At 40.5% G+C, this 18,490-nt stretch overlaps 1 protein-coding gene and 2 non-coding genes across 5 annotated transcripts; all 3 read right to left on the reverse strand.

The window, feature by feature from the left end:
- Positions 1–453: 453 nt before the first annotated feature.
- Positions 454–13,007, reverse strand: LOC116716222 (ribosome biogenesis protein wdr12). Of its 3 annotated transcripts, XM_032557129.1 has the most exons (20): positions 12,850–13,007; positions 11,872–11,948; positions 11,712–11,764; positions 11,254–11,378; positions 11,036–11,172; positions 10,743–10,807; positions 9,689–9,823; positions 9,430–9,575; positions 9,110–9,236; positions 8,357–8,520; positions 7,743–7,877; positions 7,587–7,648; positions 7,344–7,492; positions 7,136–7,257; positions 3,668–3,739; positions 3,449–3,589; positions 2,068–2,173; positions 1,837–1,969; positions 890–962; positions 454–789 (listed from the first exon to the last, which is right to left on the reverse strand). In XM_032557129.1, the coding sequence occupies exons 1-20, from the start codon at positions 12,892–12,894 to the stop codon at positions 712–714; spliced, it is 2,145 nt and encodes a 714-aa protein (XP_032413020.1). In that variant the 5' UTR covers positions 12,895–13,007; the 3' UTR covers positions 454–711. The 3 variants fall into 3 exon arrangements, with proteins under 3 accessions (XP_032413020.1, XP_032413019.1, XP_032413018.1); XM_032557127.1 differs by lacking the exons at positions 454–789; positions 890–962; positions 1,837–1,969; ... (1 more) ...; positions 3,449–3,589; positions 3,668–3,739 and adding an exon at positions 6,688–7,051 and having other exon boundaries at positions 12,850–13,006; XM_032557128.1 differs by lacking the exons at positions 7,136–7,257; positions 7,344–7,492; positions 7,587–7,648; ... (9 more) ...; positions 11,872–11,948; positions 12,850–13,007 and adding exons at positions 3,877–4,031; positions 4,114–4,229; positions 4,333–4,439; ... (1 more) ...; positions 4,987–5,081; positions 5,363–5,577 and having other exon boundaries at positions 3,668–3,799.
- LOC116716317 (small nucleolar RNA SNORD11B) lies at positions 8,607–8,689 on the reverse strand. The gene has a single exon (XR_004338432.1). It is a non-coding gene; the product is annotated as a small nucleolar RNA SNORD11B (small nucleolar RNA).
- Positions 9,311–9,391, reverse strand: LOC116716318 (small nucleolar RNA SNORD11B). The gene has a single exon (XR_004338433.1). It is a non-coding gene; the product is annotated as a small nucleolar RNA SNORD11B (small nucleolar RNA).
- Positions 13,008–18,490: the final 5,483 nt, after the last annotated feature.

An 18,490-nucleotide genomic window follows, 5' to 3' on the forward strand; every position in this document is an offset into this window, starting at 1 on the left:
AATACTGGCATAAACCTTCTTAATTGACCTAGAGATTAAATTATTTTTTACATATTTTTTTCTGTGTATGTAATAAAATCACAGTACCTGGCAAAACCATAGATATTCCTTGAATGCTTTCCATTTTTATGTTACAACCACCAAAATTCAGTTTATTTAAGAGAATTGTAACATTTTCTTACCATTTCACATTACATCCACTAAGGTCACAATGCATGACCAGACCAGAATTTAATCTTTTTTTTTTTAGCTTAATTCAAAATGCTCTACACATTCCACCATCCAAACAATGGTATGCGAATGTTATCTGAAGCGAGCTAGCTTTACTTAGCTTGATGTTTTTTGCAAAGAAAAATGATCAAAACGGAAAAATTCTAGATGTAAAAAGCAGATGTTTGAACTTGTAATTGCATTATTAATTGCTAAGGGGATTAAATACCAATGCATGCAACATTTTCGAAGGCTTCATCGGTAAAAAAAAGTTTTTAATTACAAATACCTTCTTTACATGTAGACAACACTTGTACATAACTTTAGGTTTATTTGTCTTTTGTAAACTAAACATTTCCACCAAAGCACTTGAATTCAAGTCGACACATTTGAAGAAGGAACATTAGTTTATACTCTACTTGGGTCAGAGGGAGACATTTAAATCGAAAAAAAATCTGCTTAAAACAACCAGGATCCGAAAACAAGATGGCCGGCGTCTGCCTACGCTCCTGCATCTGTCTGAGCGGCTGAGTATCTGTAGGTGTAGAGCTTGTTATCTGCGCCGCCGCTCAACATCAGCTGAAAAAACAAAAGCACAACAACGATTCAGGCGCTGAAAATGAAGTTTTGCGACCGGTAAAAAGGAGAGCTGGTGAGAAATCCTGATGGTTTGCCTCACCCCGCTGTCTGTCCAGTCCACACAAAACACTTTGTCCTCGTGAGCTGCCAGATCGTACAACGGAGCCTTGCAGCTGAAACGAAACGGTTCACAGACTGAGGCGACGCAGACGAAAAAGTGTGGATAAATGACCCCTAAAGGTCATTCTGACAAAGCCAGGAAGCCTGCTCCAAACGGAACAGAACGTCTTGCTTTGTCTACTATGGAATCAGTTAAGTGATTTAGGTGAATAAATGCTTTTATTTAAGCTTTTATGTGTGATTCTGACTCGATGTGGATTTGAGGAAACCAAATCCAAATTGAAACTTTAATGATTGCAACAAGAGCTGCGGTAACCATGGTAACAATCAGATTACTACGCAAATGCGATAACCTTGATGGATTCTCTCACATATACTGTCGATTTTGCGAACAAATTGAGAAAAAAAATTATAAGTGGGAATAATTATTGAGCTACAAAACCTCTAATTTCTTTGATTTTCCTCTTTTTTGGGTTTCTGGAATGTTAGTTTTGTTTAATCTCTTGTAAAAGGTGCAACTTTAATTAAAAATGCACTTTAATTCTTAATTGACAACCAATGTGGTTGGATTTTAACGTAAATATATCCCCACCCCTTTATTTAATATTAACAATTGCTTCAAACTTTTGTTTTCTACAAGGTGATGATATATTCACATTCTTTAAGTCGACCAATTTGTTGACAACTTAAAAAAAAAAGATCTGATCTCTATTTCACATTTGCATAAATGGGAAGGAAAGATTTTAATTGCAGAAATTGACATTAATGGTTTTTAAAAAAAAAAATATTTCCCACTCTTTTAAATAGAATTTTTGTGCCCAAGAGACAAAGGTGAAGCAACTTGATTATGAACAACCGAGTTCCAAACATCTAATTTCGTCACGATTTTCAGAGTTTCAACAAAATGTCTACTTCATATCTACATACCTCCTGGTGTCCCAGAGTTTGACCAGGTTGTCTAGGGAACCGGAGATGAGCTGATGCTCATGGGAAGGCGCCCACTTGACTGCGGTGACCCAGCCGGTGTGGGACGTCAGAGACAACAGCACCAGGGTTCCGTCTGATGAGCAGAAGTTGCAGGAACGACGTTAGGAAGCAGAAAAGAGGAGGGGTGTTTTTCAAACTTTTCTTTCTGATCATTTAAGCTCAGTTTGGCACCTGTGGTGCGAGGGTCCCACAGTCTGATGTGTCTGTCGGTGCTGGCTGAGGCCAGCCGTCGACACAGAGGGGAGTAGGAGATGCAGTTGAACACTTTACTGCCCGACTTGGGGGGAACAAAACAGAATGCATTGTGGGAAACATGACAGAAACAGATTTACTACTAAACAGATGCATCTACAAAAACATTCCCACACATTGATATGTGACATAAAATTGCTTCTTGTCATTTCAGCATGGGTTGGCATTATAATAATCTTCAACATATTTTATTGGGATATTATGCTATGGAGCAACTCAAAGCACCAGATTAGCAGGAAGTCCATTTTTCTACAAGCTGTGGAGAAAAAAAAGATTAAGGCTTTGGCCCACTTCTAAATCTAATTAAGAATCTACCAATCAGAGGTTGAATGATTTTTCAATTTAATTCAATTCAATTCAAAAAACTTCACTCATCAAAAAGGAAAATTTACAATTAGAGGCATTGAAGATAGAAAAGTTTTCACCAAAAAGTGGACACCTTCTAGACCAGGCAAGGAAATTTGTGAGATTCAAAAGTCAAAAATTTGCTAGAGTTTAATCTCAAAACTTATTGTTTTCTAGCAAATTCTTCGACTTGTCAAATTCAGAAATTTCCTAGTTTTTTTCTCAAATGAAACTTCTTCTGAGTTTGAAATGTGTCGAGAATTTGTCAGAAAAGAAAATTGAGATTGATCTCAGAAACTCTTTTTCAAACTAGGAAATTCCCTTAATTTTTCTAGACAATTTCTGATTTTAATCAAAATTTCTCAGTTTTCTTCTAGCAAATGTTCGACTTTTCAAACTTGGAAAAGTCCCCACCTTTTTTCCCCTCAAAGTTGTCTGAGACTAAATCTCACGACTACATTTTCAGTGAAAAATTTGCTGGGAAAAAAAAAAAATTCTGAAATTTCTTCTTTATCATTTTAAAATTTAACATTTAAATTTAACATTGTTAAAAAAAAAAATTAAAAATTGCTTGCTTGGGTGGACACTACAACTGGTAGCAACATATTTTATACAGGAATAATTGTATAGAAATGGTTGAAAATAATTGCATGCCACACTTTTTGGATTTTTATTTGCAAATAATTCAAAAAATAATGCATGTGTTTGTGTTGAACTCTTGCACAAAATCCCAATAAAAAACACAAAGGTTTGCAGCTGCAACACGAAGGGGCGCCATGGTAACCAGCAGGTGTAGAAAAAGAGATTAGGGTTATATATATATCAATACCGACTTATATATACTTATATATTCACTTCTTAAAGTGAATATATAAATATATATATATATATATATATATTCTTAACTAAAGAATATAAGGCTAAAACTTTAACATTGAGCAGCTGCTCTTCTTACCAGCGTGGTCTTCATGACTCCGGCTTCCACGTCCCACAATCGGATGGTGTGGTCCCAGGATGCACTGCACACTTCCTCGTTGTCGCACCACAAGACGGAGGACACCGCCTCGTTGTGTCCGGACAACGTCATCAGGGGGGTCTGTGTCGGAGAAGGAAAACACGAGTTAGAAGCTGGAGGGGTGGTTTCGAGCTGTTCCAAGTCGGGTTCTGTGCGTACCCTGGTCAGGCCGAGCTGCTGGGTCTTCTGTTTCTTCCTGGGTCGGTCAGCGGGCTCCTCCACCTCGTCCGCCTCCTCCGTGGGCACCGCCGACCAGATCTTCAACATTTTGTCCCAGGAGCCGCTGCAGAACTGAAAGAAACGGAGAAAACGCTGTTAATCGGAGCTTATCGATTCAAAAATAAAACACTAAAGTTTTAAATATTGACCTTAGAGCCTGTGGGGTCTGTGGAAATGGCGTCGACGCTTCCTGTGTGTCCCCGGCAACAGTGTCTGGCTTTCGCCTGGTTCCTCTCAGAGTTCCACTCCCACAGCAGGATGGTCTGGTCCAGAGACGCAGTAAGGAGCAGGGATGTCAGGCCGTCTATGCAGCAAAACAAAACTTTAAGCTAAAAAAAAAAAACAAACACCTACAAACTGGGATGTAAAGTTCTAAGCAAGCTGACCTCTTTTGACCCAGGCAACATCCTTCACAACGTCAGAGTGTCCAGCCACTGTCGTCACCGCCTTCCCTTCTAAAGACCATATCCTGGCTGTCTTGTCGTACGATCCTGTTAGGATCCTGGAAAAACGGGGGAGGGGGGCGGAGGGGAAATTTTAACAAAACTGGAGCTTTATTAAGACGAATAAGTGACGTCTTCCAAACCGAAGCAGGACATGTTTACCACTCGCTGTCCGCCTCCACGGAGCTGATCCAGTCGTCGTGCATGATGCACTCCTCTGGCTCCGGCGCCGTGAGCCGCTGCACGTACTCTATCTCCACTACGTCTTCCTGAAACACAGACGGGAACACTCAGCTTTACTAGGTTTTAGAACAGTTCAAGTTAAAAGTTAAAGAAAGTTCAGGCAGGTCTTACCGTTGATATTCCCTCTGTCTCCATGTGAGTGGCCAGCTGGGTTCGGAGGAACTGACCCTTGACCAGGAAGTCAAACTCCACCCTGCTGTGAGATGCTGTTGGAGCAAGCACAAAACACAAAATACTGCAACAAATGAACTGCGGTTATATCTTGAATTTATAGCTGGCTTTTGTTTTTTGTTTTTTAAGTCATCAATATTGCAACAAGTAATTAGATAGTTTGCAAAAGTTTTTCCTTATGTCTTTGTATGGAAGGTTACTATAAAGGAAATTGATAACATTGTTTCATAGTAATTTGTTTCACGAAGGCATCATTATGTTCAAGAGTATTTTTCTAGAACAGCGTTCATCTTTGTGAGGCTATGACTGCTGTTTCATGCGATTACCGAAAACAAGTACTTTTTATTTTATAAGATATGTGCCAGTCATAATTTGAATTGTGTGTGTTTTCTGTCATTTTACCATGCTTTGCTTCCAGGAGCTTGTTGATAACGTTGCTAAGATCCTGGACTTCAGAGGCAGCTGGGATGGAGAATGGGACGTCATCTACAACATACCTACACACACACACACACACACAGAGAAAGTTATCAGCCTGTTTCAGTGCTATCAAATTAAAAGGTAAATAATGACAGCAGCTAGTCCTAACTTTACGTTTATTATAAGTAGCTTACTAAAAAGCTAAAATTACGGACTACCTGCACTTTAGTAGTAAGTTAACAACAGAACTCAAACGCAAAGATTAAATGAATTTGACTCCGCTAGAGTTCAGCATCACGAACTAGCTGCTCAGCTAGCTTAAAGCGCTGCTACTGGGTCTCTCTGTTTACAGTCTCACCTTTGGTCTTCTGTGAAGAACCTCGCCTGTAACTGCGACATTTTTGACTTTTGTAAAACAAAATCTCTCTCTATATATATATATTCCAGAAATTAGCAAACGGTTATAAAACTATTCCGCTCCACTTCATAACATGTCAAATTCTCATGCAGTGTCGCCATGTGCTGTGTGGGAAGACTTTCGAGTCGAAAGCCGATCGAGTTCGGCGACTCGTTGATCGCCTGATCATGACTGGTGGCTGAGCGCTACCCCCTAAGCGCACGCGCGAATGAATTCTACGTCAACTTCAGCGCCATTTTATGAGTGGCATTTTCAAACACTCATCCATCTATAACACTTTTGCTCCGAAAGTTTTAATGGAAACTAAGTGACTGCGACGTTTCTTCTAATCACATTAAATAGTAATTTTTTTAAATTCTTTTTTTTGTCCCCTCCAGGGGGTCTTTTGTGGGCTCTAGTTTCCCTTATATGAAAGTAGGTTGACAGGAAAGGGGGGAAGACATGCGGCAAATGTCGCCAGGTCCGGGAATCGAACCCGGGACGGCCGCGTCGAGGACTCAAGGCCTCCAAACGTGGGTCGCGTTATCCGCCACCACAACCCGCCCATTTAAAATAAATAAATAAATTTAAACAAATAAAATATGTGTTATAAAAACACTTTATTATATTTTAACTTGTATCATATCTGAATGCTTCATATTAAGCTAATTTAAAGCATAAAAAAGAGAACCTGAGGAAAGAAAAAGGCTGTTTTTAAACGAAAATTTAATTTAGAAAGACAAAAAAAAAAACTACAAAAAGCAACCTAGCTCTGTGAGCAAAATGCTCTCTCATGCTCATAACTTGCTTGCTATTGGCTGTAACCACTGCCATCAAGCATTTGGAATAAATGACGAATAATTAACATTGATTTAATAATTTATCCAATCTATCAATTATGTTTGTGCTATTTGCATAGCACATTTCATCAACAAGACAGTTTAATGCGCTTTATATTAAAAAAAACACAAAAAGTCATAGAACACAGTGAACAATGGAAGTTTGATTGTAGTTTTTCTGAATAGCATTGCCTACAATCTGTTTAACTTTATTCTAGTTCGTATGTGCACACAATAAACTCTTTTGACCTCTGACTAAATCAAAACTACCCTGTGACCTCCTGCTGGTTAATACTTATTATTTATAGACATAGAATTACAAGACTTTCAATGTAGAAATCTGGAGTTTGGACATCAAAACGATGGCTCCAGGGAAATTTAGAGAAATTACAGAAGTTTAATTAGGGCACAAGTTTAGATTTTTGTGAAACAGAAAACGGTCACGACTCAAATGAGAAATCTGCATTTATTTGTCTCATCATTCACATCCGATCTCATTTGATACAGACGTCTCGACATGAAAACAGCTAAATTAAACTGATAAAAAAAAAAAACAACATTAGAAACTACGTGAGATTTCACTCATAACTGGAGAGGAGCTCTCTCCCATCCATAAAATGAGATCTGCTGAATTTTCATGCCAGGGAATAGGCACCATAATACTGCTGTGCCGTTTTGAAGATAAAAACATGTGACACAAATTTATAAAGAAAGAAAAGCTAAAATAAAGTATATACACTATGACAACTCTTCACTCATCCTCTTCCTCCTTCACCTTCTTTTTTTTCTTCCTTTTCTTCTTTTCTGTTGGCTGGACAGCAAAGACAAGAGCAGTTAAAAAAAATGAATTAATTAAAACTATAAAAAAAAATGTGATACAATATGTGAAGTTTACCTCACTGACTGGCATTTCCTCCTCTTCGTCCTTTGGCTCCTCAGGTTCCTCCTCTGCCTTCTTTTCCTTCTTCTTCTTCTTCTTTTTCTTAGGAGACTCTGCTGCCGTTTCGGCCTCTTGCTCTAGTAAACAAGACGGGGACGTTTTTGAGCATCGTGGATTCCTGAACATATCTAGAAGAGGTTTTTTCCCTTTGAAATTCACACACCTTCTGCTACCGGTTCCTTTTTGGGCTTTTTGGACTTGGCCACCGGAGTCACAGGGTCCTGTTCACTCGTCTCGACCTCCTCGAACTTCCTCTTTTTTGAGGTGGACGGAATCGTCGAGTCGCCGGACGGATCGTAGATTTTCACCTCGCTGAGTTGGAAGAGACGAAAACACGTTTAATAATCCCGCTTATAAAAAAAAAAAAAACTCCTAAAAATCGGGAACGTGTTGTGTTGCTCCTCACCTCTTGTGCTGGTATTTGTCTGCCTTCGCCATTGCTTTGCCTGTTCCGCTGATTCTTCGGATCTGTGGCGGGAAAGAAATCAGGAGTTAAAGGCAAATAAAGGAGGACAACAACAACAAAAAAAAAGTGGGTCAGAATCGATCTTTGGACTCTTACTCCTCTATCCTCCAGCTGCCGTAGTCTGGCCTCCAGCTTGGCCCGGTTCTCTGCTCCCATCTCTGCGTTCGTGTCTTCGCCAAGGGCGTCGTATCGGATAGCCAGCGCCGTTTTAGCCGCCAGCATTCGGGAAATCTGGACATAAGAGCGTTTGTTTTAGCAATAATATTGTCATTTTGAGACCCTTTTCAACTAATGTAGTTATGATAATGACATAATAATGCAAGTACATCTCAAAGCTTAAAAAAAAATTAAATAACACATTTCTGAAGAAATTTTAAATGCAGCTGGGAGACATTTCTTTTTCTTTTATTCCCTTTGGGATCGTTAAAGTATTTTTGAAATTTGAATTGAATTAAATAAAATGAACAGTAATTAAAATGGATGATGAAATCTCTAACCAAAATTGCATTTGAAAATAATAATCATTCAGCTTAGACAGGGAGAGCAGACACAATGGGAAGGTAGTGCAAACTATCTACTTTGTACTGGGTGTCAATTGTTTGCAGTGCTTCTGAAAATGGCGGCTTTTCAACAATTAGCGCAAATGATCACGCTCATTTTGGTAATCATTTCTGATTTATCGCTTATTGAGACAGGTTTCCTGAACTCACCTTTCCTTTGTTCTTAGCCGTAGTCTGACCCACCAAAGAGGCGTGATAGATGAGCCCGTACTTGGGAGTGTCTTTGCGGGTCTTCAGCGCTCTGAACAGAGCCTTCTCGGCTCCGAGGATCTGCACTGTGGAGGCCGGGTGCTTCGCCAGGTTCAGAAGGGAACCTTAACGCAAAGAAAAACATAAATAAATAAAAATTAGAGGACGAAGAACACGTTTCTGGTCTGAGTCTGTTTGCAGGGACTCCTAACGACAGCTCAGATGAGGTAGTGACTTAAAACCATCACATGCATTCAGCAAAACGACATGCTGTCATCATCATCACTGCTGTCGTGTTTAAATACACGGTTGCGTCGCTCATGTCACGTTTTCCCAGACCAGTATTTTCCGCTCCGTTTTTACTGAAGAAATTTACTACGAACTCATAAACTTATGACAGAAAAAGCAAGGGCAATAAATCAGAGGACAAATACACCGATGACAATTTTTTAGAGGATTGCTGCGTTTCCACTGGACATATCAGACAAATCATGTGATTGAAAAGTGGATGTTGCTACTGGTGGAAAAGATGAAGAAGAAAGGAAGTGGTAGGAGGAGAATGATATGCCATGTTTTTTTATTAATTAATGGAAAAACTAGAAAAAAAAAGTTCTTCCTTTTTTACATTGGCAAAATATCGGTAAAGGTTTGCGCACACTTGTTGTGGAAAGTGACAAGAGAACTGCTGGTATTTCTTTTTTCTTTTACAGTTACCAGCGTGAGAGATGAGGCGCGCGCCGACCAGCTCGCCCACCATGACAGTCAGATTCGGGGCGATGGCCATCATTCTGTTCTTCAGGTAGTCATAGAGCTGAGAGCGGTACTCTGAGATCTCGATGACCTGAGGGGAAACAACAGATCCGTGTTACAGAAACACACGCACATGGCCCGGCCGGAGGCCTCCGCGTTGACCTGCGGCTGTTCAGAGGAGGTAGTGACTGACCCACACCGAACGTTTCAGGATGAAGACGACTGTCAGCGTCATCATCACAGCCGCTCTCGATCGCGCTAGCGCTTTTACGAGCGACCTGTACCTGATCGCACAGGTGCCGGATGTTGCCGATGTCCTGCTCCGACACTTCTGTTCCCATGGAGATCTCCGCGGCTAGCTTGACCTCGGCTTCGATCTCCTCCGGGAGGAACTCCGACAGATCAGTGGTGGCCACGTTGGTGCGGTCACCTGCAAAGACAAGAGTTAAAAAATAGAAAATAAATAAATAAATCAACATTCATTTCCTAAAAGAAAAGCAATCTTTTTGGGGTTTTTTTTTCCCCAGTTCAAATTAAGCTTACCGACTTTGCGGACGGTTTTGCAGTAGGCCAGATTGTCTGTGACGACCTTCCCCAGCTCAGGGAAGTGCCAGCCGTACCACTCCCTGCAGCGCATGTTGTAGTTGTTCAGCTCCTTGTCCAGGTCATCCAGAAGAGCTGGCGACAAAAAACAAACAAAAAAAACCCAACAACTCGTGTCACTTACACACACACACAATACTTGATGAGGGGTAAAACAGCTACAGCAACATGTATTTCTGAGCTACATGTTGACAAGCTTTGCACATACAGAATAGGTCAATTAGCTCATGCTTATCACCACCCAAGCAGTTCTTGGAATAAGTGACGCACCAACATTGTGGCATTGCAGTTTCTTAACTGGATTCAGGTCTGAACTTTGTCTGAACCTCCAAACCTGCTTCAAGTCTTCATCATTTATATCTCGGCCTGCCACTGTGAATTTTGCTGGACAATATATTGTACCAGAAATTTTTGCGATAAACGATAATATCGTCTTGAGACCATTTTCAAGACAATGATACCGCAAAGGACACCGTTTGCAGTTTTCTTTTCTCCGATTACTAATCTTTAAAAAGCCTGACCTGCCGACTCCGATTTTGGCCAGCACTATTTTTTTTTCTAATCTGAAATGTTGCTAATGTAGCAAGAAAGTTGCCGAGTTGGCAACAGAGGGCTGACTATTTGTTAACTGCAAACATGCAGACATGGATGCATTAACTTTAATTTTGCACCCAACACTCCACGCTGCAACTGGAAGACAATCAGTAAAAAAATTAAAAAGTCTCCTTCAAAAACTATTACTCATCAGAATGGAAATTATTGAGCTTGTTGCTATTTGTTCTGCAATTAATTGCTTATTGCGACAGGCTTATTTATATTCTTCCATTTTTACTATTATGCACTACTTGGTTGATTACAAAATCTCAATAAAATAGTAAAATATGAAATGTTTCATTCATATATATATATATATATATACATATATATATATATATATATATGTATGTATATATATATATAGAAAGAGAGAGACCCAAAAAAACCACACACTTACAGATGGCCTGCACAATCATTGTGTCCACTTTGTCCGGGCTGAACTTGAGCTTGTAGCGGGACAAACTGAAAACAGATGGAGGGGGACACACACACAATAAAATCTAGTTAATTCACATGCACTGTTTTCTGTTAATTGAGTTGTTTTTTTTTTTTTTAAAGACCAAAGAGCCTCAGTGGTAGTGACGAATGCTGAGGAAAATCCACACGGATATTTTCAGACAGCAGAATGTAATCACTGGCAGCAGCCGCCGCTTCCCCAACTCCCTCAACTCCCTCCTGCTCGCTACCCACCTGTGAGCCAGGCCCAGCGACATGGCGCTGATCTCCCTGGGAGGAAGTCCGGAGATGAGGGCCTCCATCTGGCTGCGGATGCACCTCATGAGCTCGGCCACGGCGGGGCTGTGGACGCAGCTCAGGTCCAGCTTTTCCTGAGGAACATGCGCCCATCAGACACGACCTACTCCGCCTCCTGGTGGAACCGTTTCCGTGACAAATTGCTGCGTACTCACTTTAATGACGCCACCCAGTTTCGCATCGCTTATGGCGAGCTGTTCATGAGCTTCCTTGGCAACAACTTTCTTCAGAGCCTTCTTCAGACTCTTGCCGAGTTTTCCCTCAACAAGGGCGGTGGCAGCTTAGCAGCAAAGGTGAGAAAAACAGTTACTACACGCACGAGCAAAAGAAGCAAAAATAAAACTTTATTGGTTACAACTGTAATAATATCGCATATCGTATCGGCCTACATTTTTATGTTACCCAAAAAAGTAGTCACTCCTAACTTTAATTGCGTAAAAATTCGGAAACTTAGAATTTTATGTTGTTCCATCACAAAATCTGAGCCACTGTGGATGATATGGTCTCAGCGGTAGTGACAATTTTGTGGGATACCTCATGTTTCCATCAGCCACAGACATACATCACAGACCAGACTGCATGTTACAAAGCATAAAGGAGAACAAGGCAGTACCTGCTAAGGCCTCTGTTGTGTCTTGGAACTTCTCAAAGTGCTTCAGTTTCAGTCTGGAGGAAGAAAATGGAAAAAAAAAAATGATGTCAGGTTTTGTTAGATTGGCAACCCACAGACTGGTTTAAATGGCATTACAGGATGTACAATATCTGAACTTTACATTTTGTTGGCTTTCTCAGGAGTTTCAAACTCCTTGTACAGACTGTCCACCTCCTGCAGCTTGGATTCATCGAGGACCTGAAAGACACATGGTAACCAGACACATCAGATCTACCAACTTCGCACTCTGCGCCAGCATTTAGTCAGCTGCAGCATTTCTATCCAGCAGCACTCATATCCTGCACATTGGTAAATAATAAATGGATCATTTTCTCAGACCTAGTGTAAGATCATTTGATTAAGACTTTTTTTTTTTTTTTAACATTCCACACTGCAAAATAAGTAATAAAAATAAGTACGATTCACACTGACGTTGTATCGGGTCAATATTGATATTGGCCAATATCGTTATTGCATCGGAAATGAAAGAGTTGTATCGGGAAACTCCTACTACAAATAACATTCAAATTAGAAAGTGTATATGTTATTTATTTATTTGGAATGAAGCATATTTACTTGAACTGAGTTTGGACCATTTTTAATGCAGCTTAAAAATTACAGGAAACCTTTTCTAAGAGCTTAATAACTTTTGATTTAAGACCCCTAATACATAAAGCAATGATCAAAAGAGCGATATGCACTTCTTGACTCTGTATTTCTATCACAACAAAAAGCAAATTGCTTTGTTCTGGTCAACAAAGCTTTAAAATTGTCCCCTCATGTTGAGCCATTGAAATAAACAGGCAGACGAGGCTCCATGTCCACACGTGGTTACAGGCCCGTCGCAATGCTAGCTCTGTGTTAGCATGCGACTTAGACAAACATGATCACGTAACGTAAAAACACAATGAAGCATCCTCTAACACAACCAGAAAATTTACTACTTTAACTGCATTTTGTCACGTGTTACTGCAAAATGTAAATCCCAACCAGTTAGTTTCTGAGTTACGATGCTAATCGGAGCTAACTTCGCATGCAAAAAGTGTCTAAATCTGAATTATGCTTTAGAAAAAAAAAAAAAAAAAAGTTCTACACTTACTTTAAAGATGGCGTAGCCAGCAGCGGTCTCGAATAGCACTAACATTTTTTTTTTTAAATTAGCCCTGTATGTCTGTTAAGAGGCTCCCCGGTAAGGAGAGCTTTGAAGTTTAGCTTCTCCGCAGACTGCTTCCTCCACACGCGGCGCAGAGAGAGGTCGGCAAAAGGAAACTGATGGGTTGCCAGATCCGCTCACATGGATTGAAAATACCCGATTTAGCATATCACTTTCAGATCTAGTGTAGAATCGCTCCTTTGTAAATATTATTAATCATTATATATATATAGATAATATATATAAAGTGGAATATATTATTTATATACATGTCTTGATAAGTGTTTGGAATTTTTAGAAGTTCAGAGTTATATATATATATATATATATATATATATATATATATATATATATATATATATATATATATATATATATATACACACAGTGTTGTATAAAGTACTGAAATCTCAGAGTCAAGTAAAAGTATAAGTACCTCTCCAAAATATGACTTTGGTAAAAGTCCAAGTCACTGACTGAAATGTTACTTGAGTTAAAGTCTTAAAGTATCTGAAACTTCTTGTACTTAAGTATGGAAATTACTGTAAAATGGATGTACTCAAGTAAGGTAATGAAAAGTACAAGTAAAAAGTAAAACAAGGCAAATGCAGCTTGAATGACATTTTTTATATTTTTGGTAAACTTGTCAAATACACTTAAAATAATGTACCCAACCAAGTGCAGGCAAAATTAAACCTGCTAATAGATATACCTGCAGGCATCATTTAGTTAAGAAAATTAGGTGCTTTACCTATAGCACAAGGTTAACTTAACCTGCTTTACAACTGAACCAGCTTCTTAGTATACCCTCCAGGACAGAAAATACAAAGTTTTTGTAAGCCTCAAGTTTTCCCTTCAAGTAAGGTCAGTGCTGAAAATGAGAAAAATAAATAGTACAGAAAATGCGGCCAACATGAAGAAAAAGAGCTGTTACGATTACTCTACTTCACAAATCAGTGAATCAGTCAATGCTACAGTCAGTAGGTGGTGCACACAACTGGTCATTATGCAAAAGAAAAAAAGAATTGGGAGGGAAATGCAGCTTATTGGCATCTGTAAACCTGGTTTTGAACTTGCATGCCTTTCCTATATTCGTTAAATTTAGTCTAAATTGCTATCGCTATGGCTTCTGCCCCCCCTTGAACAGAGGAGTCTAGGTAGCCTGCTACAGTCAACATTAGGCCTCAGCTAAATACACCACGTGTGGAACTGAAACAATGCCAAACAAAGTTCATTTATGGTCAAGATTTCACAATACAGTAGTGCTTAGTGACCAAACTATAGTTACTGAAACAGGAGGATTATAACCATTTCATAAGACGTTACCTCGATGGTAGGGTGACCAGACGTCCTCTTTTTCCCGGACATGTCCTACTTTTCAGACCTAAAAATCGTCCGGGATTTTGGTCAACTGCCTCAAAACACATTACAGCTTACAGTGCATTGTGATTAGATTGCCACTCCGTTCCACTACTCCATTCCAGGTTCCTTTGTATGGCAAATTAATCACGCCCTTCTCCCCAAATCCAATCACGTTGCATTATGTGTGCGAGTGTGTGTAGGAAAAGTAAAGATAACACCCCCCCTATCCCTCCCTCTCATCAAAGCCTAAATTGAGGTATTCAGCTGGATAATGTTCAGGTTGGCACCTTAACACTTGCTTGTCAACCTCTCTGGATGTCCACTCAAGGCATCACAACACCAAATTATTATTTTCTTTGCAGTTGTGAAACGTTTAAAACGTCCCATATTATTTCATTCCTCATAAATCATTTGCTTACTTAAACAAGCCACTCTAAAGAGAAAACTGTTCTCTGAATTTAGAAAACTAAAACTACATCAAAATCTTGCCTTATGCGATGATCATGACTTCTCTACTGTCAGACAGACCACAAAACAATCCTCACTCCCTCCTTGCATGAACTTCCTCTCACCTACTTTTCTTTCCAGCTTTTAGATAATTCATTATTTTTCATTTTGTTTACTAAATCATTTATTTATTTATCTATACTCTGTATCTTCAAAATCTTCTTTTTATTTTCTTTCTGTATTTGGTTGCTTAAGAGGAAAGGAGATGGGGCTTTTTCTGTTGTTGCTCCTCTTCTATGGAACAATCTACTTTTCCAAATTAGATCTGCCCACAGCCTGGATCATTTTAAATCGCTTCTTAAAACTCATTTTTATTCCTTGGTATTTAATTGAACTAGTGTTTTGATACTCTGTTTTTATTCATTTGTGTTATTGTCATTCTTGTGCAGCACTTTGGTGCAGTTTTATGCCTGTTTTTAAAGTGCTATATAAATAAATTTGACATTGCTTTTTTCTTATAACTCCTACCTGAGCTCCTCCCTGCTCTGCTGCCTGATCTGCTTCACTCTTCTTGCTCTCCTGTTTTATCCTAACTTTTCTGATTGCCTTCTTCTCTCTTTTTAGCTCCTCCATCCACTTTTCTAACTCACCCATTCCTTCACTACTCATATTTTTTTTGATTTGATTTTTGTTTTCTGTCATACTTCATCCTATAACTCAGTCAGTTTTTGTGAGTGTTTAATTGGCCCTGAAAGTAATATTTTTCTATCAATTTATTTAAATTCTTTACTGAGTTAGGGTTTTGTCTTTCCATAAACTTCCAGTCCTTACACTGGAGTTTATCTTTCGGTGTTAATTTGCTATTCCCTTTTCCCATTTTGAGCAAATTAGTCAATTTCGTTCCAGTCTTAAAAACACATAGGGTGGACTCTAAAAGACTGGATAAATTCTTAGCAGGATGGTGATCAATCCCCTGTTGTGGTAATTCCCTCTTCAACCTTTTCAGGTGGGAAATTCTTACCTACATGCATCCACCAGAGGTTCACCGTTTGCACTCCTGCCGTTTGGTATGAGGACAAATACCTAGTGGTATTTAAATTCCTCCAAGTACTCTCACACTCACACACACACTTGGTATTACGGGTTTTTCAGTTTACGTGGACTCCGCCGTCCTTCTGTTACCAATCAGTGCCTAGGATTCATGGGGTTTTACACCCCAAAGACCCTCAATCGTTCGCTCACTTTTTAATTTAAACGCTACTCACTTGTCCCCCCTTCACGGACGTCCCGTCAGCCGTTGGTTTCCAGCAGGCGGGTCGGACTCCGGCTTCGAAGGAGCAATTTATCCATCCATCCATCTTCTTCCGCTTATCCGAGGTCGGGTCGCGGGGGTAGCAGCTTCAGGAGGGAGGCCCAGACTTCCCTCTCCCCGGCCACTTCTTCTAGCTCTTCCGGGGGAATCCCGAGGCGTTCCCAGGCCAGCTGAGAGACATAGTCCCTCCAGCGTGTCCTGGGTCTTCCCCGGGGCCTCCTCCCGGTGGGACGTGCCGGGAGCACCTCACCAGGGAGGCGTCCAGGAGGCATCCTGACCAGATGCCCGAGCCTCAACTGGCTCCTCTGGATGTGAAGGAGCAGCAGCTCTACTCTGAGTCCCTCCTGGATAACTGAGCTTCTCACCCTATCTCTAAGGGAGAGCCCAGACACCTTACGGCAAACCTGGGCATTGTACGGCCCCCGGGCCGCATACGGCCCTTTGATTGACTCTGACCGGCCCGTGTAACGTTAATTGGAAATTACAAAATAAACATATTTTCTTATTTTACCTGATGCATGGACTGAAGCTGCATTGCTTTTATTTTGAAGTTGTTTTTTATTTACGTACATGATGACGCAAAACGTATATTGAGGCATGTGCGTGATTTGATCGTTGTCACTAGCAAGAGAAGGGTCGAGGACATATCGTGCAATCTGGAGCTTCAGCTGCAACGTGAAGTGGCAAATTTTGACTTTTTCCCCTTGGCTTTGGATGAAAGCTGTGATGTACGTGACACAGCCCAGTTACTTGTATTTGTCCGCGGGATAACGCCGGACTTCAAGATTACGGAGGAGCTGGCAGCAATGTGGTCGATGAAAGGAACAACTACAGGGAGCGATCTCTTCATGGAGGTGAATGCGTGCATGGACACACTGGGACTGAAATGGGACAGACTGGCAGGTGTCACAACGGACGGTTGTCCAAATTTTACAGGGAAAAATGTGGGACTTTTAAAACGTATGCAAGATAAAGTGGCTGAAATCGACGCAGATCAGGAATTAATATTTTTGCATTGTATTATACACCAACATGTGTTGTGCAAGTCGGTGCTAAAAATGAACCATGTTATTAATGTTGTTAGTAACATAGTAAACTTCATCAGGGCACGGGCATTGAATCACAGACAGTTTGTCGCACTTTTGGAGGACCATGCGTCTGAGCATAGTGACATCAGTTACCACACACCTGTCAGATGGCTCAGCCTGGGCAAAGTGCTAAAAAGAGTTTGGGATCTGAAAACAGAGATTCGAGAGTTTTGTGAGATGAAAGGCAAAGACATCCCAGAGCTTTCAGATGAGGACTGGATGGCAGATTTTGCATTTGCTGTTGATGTGACCGCACTGATGAATGACCTGAATACCAAACTGCAAGGCAGGGGCCTCTTTGTTCATGAAATGCACACCCTGGTGAAGGCTTTCATGAAAAAGATGTTGTTTCTTTCAAGCCAACTGGAGAACAACAATCTCACTCACATGCAAACCCTGAAAGAAGTCACACCATCAGCCGATCACCTCCGCAGGTACTCATCCATGTTAGGAGCATTGCATTGTGAGTTTTCAAGGAGATTTGAAGATCTCAGGACAATCGAGGATGAAATGCACATGATTTCCTCTCCCTTTACCTGCAGTGTGGATAATGCACCCAGTGATGTTCAGCTGGAACTCATTGACCTGCAGTCTGATGCAGTACTGAGGGACACGGTCGAACGCCTTCTCCAAGTCCACAAAACACATGTAGACTAGTTGGGCGAACTCCCGTGCACCCTCCAGGACCCTGCAGGGTGTAGAGCTGGTCCAGTGTTCCACGATCAGGACGAAAACCACACTGCTCTTCCTGAATCCGAGGTTCGACTGTCCGACGGATAGTTTCCAGCAGGCGGGTCGGAGACACAGTCCTGGAAAGGATCTGTGAGACTCCTAGGAGCCTGCGGTGGTCACGGTCTTCTGATGTCCGTTCCTCCCTCTGGAAGCCGCAGATTTCTGCCTCTGCTCTCAAGCTTCATCTGAGTCTAGCCCTGCTTTTGTGGTCGTTATTTAATCTTATTTCAAAATTAAAATATCCAGGGTGGCACCCAATACCTCAAAGTCCCTGATTGATACATTTTGATGAAAGTTCTCCCAATTGTCTGAAATATATTTGATTTCTCTTCTTTAGTTTCTTCTTCCGGGGTCTGAGTCTCTGTTTTGTCCATCTTTTCTTTGTCAGCCTTTGAATTTTCTTCCCTGGCTTTAAGTTTGTCCATCTTTAATTTAAGTCCAGCAATTTCGTGAGTGAGCTCTTTGTTCACCTTGCCAATCCAGTACAACTGTTGCGATTTCTCTTTCATTGAATTGTTAAAATTTCTTTTATCGACCATTGTTCCCCATTTTACCTTCCTATTATGGGTTGACAAGGCTTTGTTTTCTGATTGCAGTTGTTCAACTGTCCCTTTAGCCTCGTCCAATTCACTATTCAAAGTGCTGA

The sequence above is a fragment of the Xiphophorus hellerii genome, chromosome 24, assembly GCF_003331165.1.
Source record: "Xiphophorus hellerii strain 12219 chromosome 24, Xiphophorus_hellerii-4.1, whole genome shotgun sequence".
Lineage (NCBI taxonomy): Eukaryota > Metazoa > Chordata > Actinopteri > Cyprinodontiformes > Poeciliidae > Xiphophorus > Xiphophorus hellerii.

Excerpts from the sequence above, each read along its gene's own strand:
- LOC116716222 (XM_032557129.1), bottom strand. The coding sequence starts at position 12,894 with ATGTTAGTGCTATTCGAGACCGCTGCTGGCTACGCCATCTTTAAA. Across the intron at positions 11,765-11,871 it reads CCTGAGAAAGCCAACAAAAT|ACTGAAACTGAAGCACTTTG; the intron begins GTAAAGTTCAGA and ends TTCTTCCTCCAG. Across the intron at positions 11,173-11,253 it reads AACTGGGTGGCGTCATTAAA|GAAAAGCTGGACCTGAGCTG; the intron begins GTGAGTACGCAG and ends CATGTTCCTCAG.